Consider the following 10,458-nt stretch of genomic DNA (forward strand, 5'->3'; position numbering starts at 1 on the left):
GCGAATACGGGGTGGTGGGTTTGAATCTCACCAGAACGTGTTTTTTCCACAATTCGTCAATTAGCAACATTCTGTGGCTTCTAATTACAAGTTTTTCTGAATCCCTGGAGGAAACTATGAAGGAATTCGGTGAGGAACTCTTACATTAATCTCGGAGGAATCCCCTGATGAATTGCTGGAGGAATCCTAGGAGGAATTCGTGGTGGAATCCCTGCAAGATTTCATGGAGAATTCCCTGGATAAATTCCAGGAGCAATACCTGGATGAATTCTTGGTTGAATCCAGGAGGAAGCTCTGGATGCATCCCTGGAAGGATTTAAGATGGCATCCCTTGGTCAGTTCCTGGAGGAATTCCACAAGGGATCCCTTGAGGAATTCCTGGAAGAACCCATGTAGAAGTTGCTGGAGGAATTCCGGGATTTGTGGAGGACGCGGTGAAGGAATTTCTGATGGAATTCCTTGATGAATTCCTAGGTGAATTAGCAGTTATTCCTGGAGAAAGCCCTGGAGGAGTATGACTTAGATCACCAAGTGAATGTTGCTAAGAAATCATAATTGAACTCTGAGTCTTTAAGAGTAGCGTAGATTATATTCCGCTCTACAATATTGATGGATTTCAATATTGATCATGATCAATATTGATGATTATCAAAACAATGAAACTTGAGCAAAAACATGTAGAATCTATAACAAAAAATACATAAAAAAACCACGTATTTTCGGTTACTAGCAAAAGAAGGGAGGGTGCAAAGGTGGGAGGTACCGTGCATTTCTTGGCACAACTGTTCCCCTTGACTATAAAAAAGACTCTAGGGTAAAAATCTTGAAAACAAAGAAAGCATTGTATTTCCACCAAAAGAAGATCGTCCCGGGTGTTAACGGGTTATCCCTCGAGCGGTCGCGCAGCTATATTTGGTACAACACGTAGAAAAAATCTCGCTGTTTGTACTCAGCATAGCGTGGTGCTAACGGCGGTAGCCAACTACGTGAGTTACGGAAGGTTAATGACGACCTTGCAAACACCGAAGGCGGCGTGGTAACAGATCTAAGACTACGTGCAGAAGCTGAAATACTTCCGGCCCCAACAAAGCCGCTGGAGCAGATCACCAAGTGAGCTTCTAAAGTACAGTGGGGAAGTACTGGTGAAAGTTCCGGGTCATTTGGCCGAACGCCATTTGGCCGAATGCCGTTTGGCCGAACGCCATTTGGCCTAAATGGTCATTTGGCCGAACGCCATTTGGCCGAATGCCGTTTGGCCGAACGCCATTTGGCCTAAATGGTCATTTGGCCGAACGCCGTTTGGCCGAATGCCGTTTGGCCGAAAAAGGATGATGAACCTAAGTGATCTTGTCACTGTTTCCTATATCAGTATAACTCGAAAGAACAGCCTTTAATTCAAAGAAGGAAAAATCTCTGAAGAAAATATTCCCAGTTTCAACGCCAAGAGAAGAACTGGAAGAAGATTATCAGTTTCAACGCCAAGAGAAGAACTGGAAGAGATTATTATGGTAAAACTTGAAAGAATAGTCTTTGTTTAAAAGAAGGAAATATTTCTGGTGATAATATTAGCAGCTAGAATGTTATCCATTCCAGTTATGATTCATTGGTGAACGCGCTACAACGGACCAGATGTTCGCCATCCGCCAGGTGTTGCAGAAATGCTGCGAATACAACGTGCCCACACATCACTTGTTCATCGATTTCAAATCGGCGTATGATACAATCGATCGAGAACAGCTATGGCAGATTATGCACAATTACGGATTCCCGGATAAACTGATACGATTGATGAAGGCGACGATGGATCGAGTGATGTGCGTAATTCGAGTATCAGGGACACTCGAGTCCCTTTGAATCTCGTAGAGAGTTACGGCAAGGCGATGGTCTTTCGTGCTTGCTGTTCAACATCGCCTTAGAACGTGAAATATGGATAGCGGGGATTAACACGAGTGGAAAAATTTTCACGAAGTTCGTTCAGCTACTTGTTTTCACTGATTATATTGATATTGTAGCCTGTTAATTTGAGACGATGGTGGAAACGTACATGCGACTAAAGAGTAAATCCAGGCGTATTGGATTAGTCATTAATGTGCCGAAGACAAAGTACATGATGACGAAGGGCTCTAGGGAGGAATCAACGTGCCCACAACCCAATTTATGTCGACGGTGATGAAATCGAGACGGTTGAAGAATTCGTATACTTGGGCTCACTGGTGACCGCCGACAACGACACCAGCAGAGACATTCAGAGACGCATTGTGGCAGGAAATCGTGCTTACTTTGGACTCCGCAGAACTCTACGATCGAACAAAGTTCGCCGTCACATGAAGTTAACTATCTACAAAACGCTGATTAGGCCGGTAGTCCTCTATGGGCACGAAACTTGGACGCTACGTGCAGAGGATCAACGCGCCCTTGGAGTTTTCGAACGGAAGGTACGTAGATCTACGGCAGTGTGCAGATGGAAGCCGGGAGTTAAAAAAGGCGCATGAACCACGAGCTGCATCAGTTGCTGAGAGAACAAACCATTCACACCACGAAAACCGGGAGACTACGGCCAGTACAAGAAGAAGTGGTACGCAGCGAGCTAGGTGGGTCGATCAAGTGCAGGACGATCTGCGGATCCTTCGCAGAGTGCGGAACTGGAGACGCTCAGCCATGGACCGTTTCGAATGGAGACCACTCCTACGTATAGCAGAGGACACTCAGGCCTTACGCTAATCGGTAAGGTAAGTAAGCATTTTGCTGGGAATTTCAACAGAAAAACCTTAATATTTGAGAATGTTTACCAAGGTTCTAACGATTCTTTCGATAAGGATTGGCACAAAGAACTCCTACGAGTGATAAACTGGCAATTCCGCCAGAGCCAAGAGCTTCATCATTTATTCCTTTGATAATATATCGCCTTTGAAACCTTTGATAATATATCAAAGATTTACCGAGAAATTCCAAGGATTGTATCGAAAATTATTTTAAGAATTTAAACTTTTTGAAGATTTCGTCAGAATTTGACCTGGTCATTTCATTAAAACTTCACTATCATTTTCTTAAATCGATTAGGGATTTCTCCAATAAATCATTCAGTGGGTGGGTGGGGGTCTACGAGGGTTCATTCTAGAATCACTGGAAGAAAAAAACTCCTGTGAGGCTTCAACTGATAATATTACCAGAACTTTTGCTATGTTTTTCAGTAAAATTTCCTTAAACGATTCCACTAGACAATCTTCTTAAAGAACCAACATTTACATCATCCAAGAATTCCACAACTAGTGCTCTCCGAGTATCCAACAACCAATCGCTCTATGATCTTTAAAACTCATGCTTGCCTAAGACCTCCCACGACCGATTGCCCCAACTATTAGAGAAAACTAACTGAAAGTGTCTGATTCTGCCACCTAGGTAGTTAGACAGAAAAATAAAATCCCCAACTATAATTGAATTTGCAAACCAAGCTTCTGTCTGCTCTGTCCGGCCGGTGTCCTATCTACCCGGCACCTGCTAAAAACAAACGGGATAATTATTCATTCCAATTAGGTAGTGGTAGCACGTTGACCAGACCGGACCGCAATGGAAAGTTGTGCAAACATCTGCTACTGATAAGCACTCTCTAAATACACTACTGCTACCAACTGGGACGGCTGTTGGGATAGTGAGGGGAAAGCTAACAGTAGGTTGGGTAAATGCCGGCTGTCGTTGCCACCTGTCACATGCTGGCATATTAATCTGACATAATTGGTACCACTATGCTTAGGGGCATAAACTGCGGTTTTCTGGTAACATGGGCGTAGCCAGAGGGGGGCAGGGGGCCGTTGCCCCCCCCCCCCTGGCCACCAGATTTAATTTTTGAAATTGAGCCAACTCAAAGATTATCAATAATTCAGAGTTCCAGAAAAATACCTCAAAAAATAAAATATTCTATTAATTAAGGTTTTATCCACAGTTATCAAACCTTTTTTACTCGAGAACACAGAAAATTTGGCCAAGTATTTCTTCAAGAGAACCACTTTACTTTCGTTTGGTTGAATGGCTAAATTTTGTGATGTTCATTCATGGAATACAAAAACATCAAGCCAAATTTTCCATATATGCTGCAACCGGTTCTGGTAGATTGTTCCAGGGTTTGTTTTAAGAAATGCATCAAGAATTCCTTCCAAGATTCCACCAGATTTTTATTTACAGATTATTGTGCAAGGAATCATTGACGAATTCCTCCAGGATTTTTTCCATAGCTTACTCCAGTGATTCCACATGGATGCTCCAGAGAATTTTTCAAGAATTCCTCAATGGGTTTCACCAGACATTCCTCCGGAAATTTATCCTGAGATATCTCTAAAGGTTCATCCAATGATTGTTCCAGTGCTTTTTTCGATGATTCCCCCAAGAATTAATCCAGGAGTTTCTTAAAACATTGTACAAAACATTATTTTGGGAATCCATCCAAAGATTTCAACAAAAATTCGTCCAAAAATCATGGGATTGCCTCTGGGATTCCTCTTGGGATTTCATCAGGAATTGCACCAGGTTTTCCTTCAAGATTTCCTCCAAGGAATTTCTTTTGTGTTTCTTCCAGGAATAAATCCAGGGATTATTTTAAAAAATCCTCCATGGATTCCCCAGGAACATTTTTTAAGGAGTTTCTCTTGAATTTCTATCAGGAACTCCTCCAGGAGTTAATTCAGTATTTCCTCCAGGAACTGTTTAGGGATTCCCTCAGGAACGCCTCTAGGAATTGCTTGCGGGATTCCTCCTGGGGGTTCTTCAGGAACTCCTGTAGGGATTTCATCCGGAACTGCTATAGGGATTGCCCACGGAGTTCCTCCACGAACTCTTCTTAGAATTCTTTCAGGATTTTTCCAAAGATTCCATCTGAAATTTCTTCAGAAATTCCTCCAGGAATTTGTCAAGGGATTCCTCCACGAATTTCTTCAGAGATTCTTCCAGAAATTATTCCAGGGATTCCTCTAGGAATTGCTTCAGGGACTCCCCTAAAAATTTATCCGGAGTTTCCTCCAGAAATTCCTCCAGGAATTCTTCTAGAGATTCCTTCAGGAGTATTTCTAGAGATTCTCCGTTAATCCCTACAAGCATTCTTCTAGGATATTATCCTGGGATGAATACATGGAGAAGAATTTCTATAGGGCTTAACTCGGGAATTCCTTATATGATTCTTTCTGCAACAACTTATTTTAAAAAAAATCCTTCAAAGATTCTCCCAGGAACTCTTCTTAGGGTTTCTTCAGAAGTTTATCCTTGTATTCTTTATGGAACTGCTCCAGAAACTAATTTAGAACTTCCTGTAGGAACTGTTTAGGGATTCCCCAAGGACTTCTTCTTGAAATGGCTTGCGGAATTCCTTCTGGAATTTGTTCAACTCTTCTAAAAATTCCTCCAGAATTTCTCCAAGAATTCCATCTACGATTTCATCCTCCACGGATCCCTCCAAGACTTTTGTTTTCAGAGATTCCTCCAAGAAATCCCCCAGGGTTTCCTCAATGCATTCCTTCGGGACTTCCTCCAGTAATTGGCTTCCGGGGTTCTTCGGAGAATTTCACCAAGAAATATTTTTTTCCAGAGATCCGTACAAGAATTCATCCAAATATTTCTCCAGGAATTACTGCAGGGAATCCTCCAAGAATTTCAACAAGGAATTCCATCATAAATTATATCAGAAAATTATCTAGTAATTTCTCTAGGAAATCCTTCAGGTATTCCTTGAGAAATTCTTCCAGGATTTTCTCTAGGAATACCTTCTAGATTTTATTCAGGAATTGCTCCAAGAATTCTTCTAGGTTTTCCTCCAGGAATTGCTGCAGGGATTGCTTTAGGAATCCCGCTTAAAATTCCTGCAGGAGCTTCTTCAGGGATTTTCCCTGGGATTTCTCCACGAATTTCTCCACGGATTCCCCCAAGGATTCCTTCATAAATTCTTTCGAGGATTTCTCCAGGAATTTCTCTCCAGATTTTTCTTCTAGAAGTTCCTCCAGCAATTCATCATACAAATTTCGCCCAGAGCTCCGCTAGAGATTCCCCCAGAAATTTATCCAGTAATAGTTGCAAGAATTCCTCCAAAGATTCCTCCAGAAATTCCCTAAGGAAAACCTCCAGGATTTTATCCAGGAATTCCAGGAATTCTCCAGGAAATACCCCAAGAATTTCTTAAGGAATTCCTCCATAAATTTCTCTAGGAATTGATCCAGGATTCACTCCTGGAAATGCTTCAGTAAAAAATATATCAGCAATTTCTCCAGGTTTTTTTTTCAGAAAATCTTCTGAGGATTTTTTCAGAAATTATTCCAGAAAATTCTCCACGAATTTCTTCAGGGATTTTCCCAGGAAATCCTCCAGGTTCCTCTAAGGATTCTTCCTGGAAATCCTCTAAGGATTTCTTCAGAAATTCTTCCAGGAAATTCTCCAGGAATACCTTCAGGAATTTTTAAGGGATTCCTCCAGGTATTCCTCCAGGAATTTCTCAGGGATTCCTTCAGGTATTCCTGCAGGAATTTATCTAGAGATTCGTCAAGAGATTTCTTCACAAAGTTATTCAAGGATTCCTCCAAGGACCCCTTCAGGGATCCCTTCAGGAATTCCTTCGAGGATTTCTCCAGGAATGACTCCAGAAATACCGCTAGAAATTCTTCCAGCATTTTCTCAAGGGATTTTTTCAGAAATAGAAAAATAATAGAATTCCTCTGGAGATTCCTAGAAACATATCCAGTAATTTGTTCAAGAATTCGTCTAGAGATTTCTCCAGGAATTTCATCATTGATTCCTCCAGAAATTCTCACAATAATCCCTCTAGGAATTCCTTCAGGCATTCCTCCAGCAATTTACCCAGCAATTTCTCCAGAAACTCCTCCAGGAGTTACCCCAGGAATTTCTTCAGGAATTCCTCCTGAAATTTCTCCAGGAATTGCTCCTGGACATCCATAAGAAATTATGTTAACAATTCCTCTAGGGATTCCCCCAGGCCTTTCTCCATGAATTCCACCTAAGATTCCATCAGGAATTGCTTCAGGAATTTCTCCAGAGATTTCTCCACAAATGTCTCAAGAGATTTCTCCTTGAATTTCTCCAGGGATTTTCCCATGGATTCCTCCAAGAAATCCTTTGAAGTTTCCTCCAGGAAATCCTCCAGAAGTTCCACCAAGATACTTCTAGGAAATTCTCTAGAGATTTCTTAAGAAATTCTTCAAGGAAGTTCTTCAGGAATACCTCCAGGAAATTTTCAGGAATTCCTCCAAGGATTTCTCCACAAATTTCTTCAAGGACTCCACGGTTTTCTTCAGGAATTCCTTCGAGGAATTCTCCAGGAATTTCTCCAGAAATTCCGCAAGAAACTTCTCCAGGAATTTCTCAATGGATTTACCCCATGAATTCCTTCAGGAATTTCTCCAGGAAATCCCCCAGGAATTATTCCAAGACATTTCTTAGAAATTATGTCAGCAATCCTTCCAGGAATTTCTTCTGAAAATTCTTCAGGGATTTCTTCAGAGATCCTTCCTGGAAATCTCCAGGAAAGCTTTCAGGATTTTTTGAGGGATTCCTTCAGGCATTCTTCCAGAGAATCGTCCAGGAATTGCTTCAGGGGTTCCTCCAGGAAATTCTACAGGGATATTCACAGAGATTCCTCCAAAAATTCTTCCAGGAAATCCTCCTGGAATTTCTCAAGGTTTTTTTTTAAGAAATTTCTCCAGAAATCACTCCCAGAATATCTCTGGAAATTTTTCCAGGAATTCCTCTAGGAATGTTTCCTGGGATTGTTCCAAGAATTCTTCCAAGAAATCTCTCCAGGAATTTCACCAGGATCTTATCCAAGAATTCTTACAAAAAATACACCAGGAATTTGTTCAGATTTTCCCGGGAATTGTTTCAGGGATTCCTCCAGGAATTCCAGTAGGGATTTCTCTGAGAATTCCTCCTGAAATTTCACTAAGATTTGTTCTATGAATTCATTTGATTTTTTTAGGCATTCCTCCCAAATCTGCTCCTAGAATTTCTCCAGAATTTTCTCTAGAAATTTATCTAGGATTTCTTATAGTATTTCCTCATGACATCTCTTTAGGACTTCCTCTAGCGAATAGTATTTGAAGATAATTTAAAAAGAACTCATACAGTAACCAGGAAATTTTAGGTTAGTCCTCAAGAGAGTTTGTAATTTCCGAAAGAGTTCAGCTATAATTTCTTATGAATGTATTGTAGACATTAACAAAATAAATAGAACAAATTAATGCACGAGTAAATAAAATCCTTAATCTTCCAGAAATTGGTCACCACTACCAGCACCACGTTTGTTTATGTAGATTAGGTGAGCTTTTTTGACGTATTGTACAAAATACAACAGCGTGACTGCTGAAGAATTAATTAATGCTCTTAGAATATAATGTTATTATATTCAATTTCATCGTATAGTTATAAAAGCTATCAGGTACACATTTGCTAAGGGTGCTTGCCCCCCCTGACCGAAAAGCTGGCTACGCCCTTGTCTGGTAATAGATTTAATTTGTTTTGCAAATTTCCTTTCGATTGCGGCAGTTGACGTAGAAAGGCAATGTTTCTGCAGTGTGCAATTGTGAGAAGCTGATTTTCCACCTCAATCACGATTGTTGATGCAGTTGCATCAAATCGTTTTCGTCAGATTAAAACAAACGATAACTGCCACAGTCATAAATGATAACAACACAGTGTTGAACAAACAAACGATACATAACAGAAAAAGTTAAAAAAAAAACAGAGAAAAATAAAACATAAGAAAAGAAATCAAGGAAAATACAAGTAAACATAAAAAAATAAACAAAGACGCAATACTACAACAAGGAACAGTAAAAATAAACTCCACCTTAGTCACGTGGGGGAATTGATTGTATGGAACAATCTCAATCGGAGAATTACATTCCCCTTTCGAGCAACACCACTTCAAATATAACGATTTAGTTGAATGTTTTCCCACTTTAAATAAATCCACCTTCCTTGAAGGACGTCCTCCATCCGCCTCTCTATACAAACGTTCACAATTTGCTTGCGATTTTCCCCCATCCCCATATCCCCATACAATTGAAGTGATTTCAATTTCGCACCTTTGCTCTTTTTATCCTTTCTCGTTTATTATCGCTTTCCCGGAAGGTGGCACAGCCGGTACATCCGTGGCCACGACCCGGTTCGGAAACTGCACCACAACTGTAGGTGGACGAAATGTAACCGAGGTAAGTGGCAAGAGAACCGTACTAATTCGATCGAAATCGTACAAATGTGAAGTGTTTGGGGTCGTACTCTAGGAGGCGCTCTAACCAGTCTCGAATTTAATGAATTTCTGTTTCTAACTGAAAATCGATTCCAAACCGATTGAGCTGATTGTTGTTCTTTCTCCTCCTCCCCCCACTGCAGCCCATCCGAACGGTAACGATGAGCAACAATGGCAACAGGATGAAGGGCTTCCAACCGAGCTACAGCGAGTTTGTGGTTCTGGCAGACGAACGATCGTTGATGCTGTCGCGACCATCTTTTTACTCCGATCCCACCCCGAACGAGTTCGATTCGACGGTCGACTGTGGTCTCACTCGGAGTTTGGACACCGGTGGCTGGCGATGATAAATCGGGTGTAACCGTAGTAAGTAGATAGGTAGATTAAGCCGAAGGAAATATCACCAAGCAGAAGTTCTGCAGGAAGACTCAAGAAACAGTGGAGAGTAAATGTAGAGTGCAACTGGACGTACAATTATGTTAGAGTAGGGCAAAGTTTTTAACGAAGGATCTACAAAGCATGACCAGGACGAGTAATAATCGGGCTACATGATAGAGAGTGACAGAGAGGTATTTTTCTAACTAGAGTTAAAAATGTTTCAGACCAGCACAATAGCAAAGAGTGAGTGAAAAGACAAATCTATATTTTGTTTTTGTCGTTTAGAAAATCTAATAAATTGAATTTCATGTTCAAAAAATTAAGAGATTAAAAAACACTATACGTTGCTCTTATTTCAATGTATACGATATCACATATCCGTGAGAATGGTTCGCTATTCTATCTTTATTTCGATATTCACATTTATCGTAATCAGAAGAAATCCGAACTTTGATTTCTTGACTTGAGCCTTAAGCCGCTTAAGCTCAAGAATAACTGGAACTGTGCCTAAGCCGACAGAGAGATGGGTTTGTGAAAAAGGAGTGTTCATGGTGTGACTTCGGAATCAGTTTGACTTTCTATTCCACAGAATCATTACCTGTTCTGTAGCTTGGTTGCTTAAGACGCCGGCTATTGAATACGGATTCGCGGGTTCCAATCCCACCAAAACGCGTCAATAAACAATATTTCGTGCCTACTAATTAATTACAAGTTTTTTCCAGAATGACTTGAATATTAAAAAAAAACGATTAATCCACCTAGTGGTGATAGTGCCTTTCTCGTCGAATATGTGCTCATGATCATTCCGTCGACGCAATCAATCTTGCCTTAGAGTCAGTGAT

The 10,458-nt window shown here is 40.8% G+C and overlaps 1 protein-coding gene across 1 annotated transcript in view; it reads left to right on the top strand.

The window, feature by feature from the left end:
• Positions 1-9,933, top strand: part of LOC109428047 (adipokinetic hormone/corazonin-related peptide receptor variant I) — a 142,657-nt gene extending 132,724 nt beyond the window's left edge. The window contains exons 5-6 of the mRNA XM_062857179.1: positions 8,875-9,200; positions 9,382-9,933. Coding sequence (XP_062713163.1) covers positions 8,875-9,200; positions 9,382-9,585 — 530 coding nt within the window. The 3' untranslated portion in view covers positions 9,586-9,933. The remainder of the gene's footprint in view (positions 1-8,874; positions 9,201-9,381) is intronic.
• The last annotated feature ends 525 nt before the right edge of the window (positions 9,934-10,458 follow it).

Source organism: Aedes albopictus, chromosome 3, assembly GCF_035046485.1.
Source record: "Aedes albopictus strain Foshan chromosome 3, AalbF5, whole genome shotgun sequence".
NCBI lineage: Eukaryota > Metazoa > Arthropoda > Insecta > Diptera > Culicidae > Aedes > Aedes albopictus.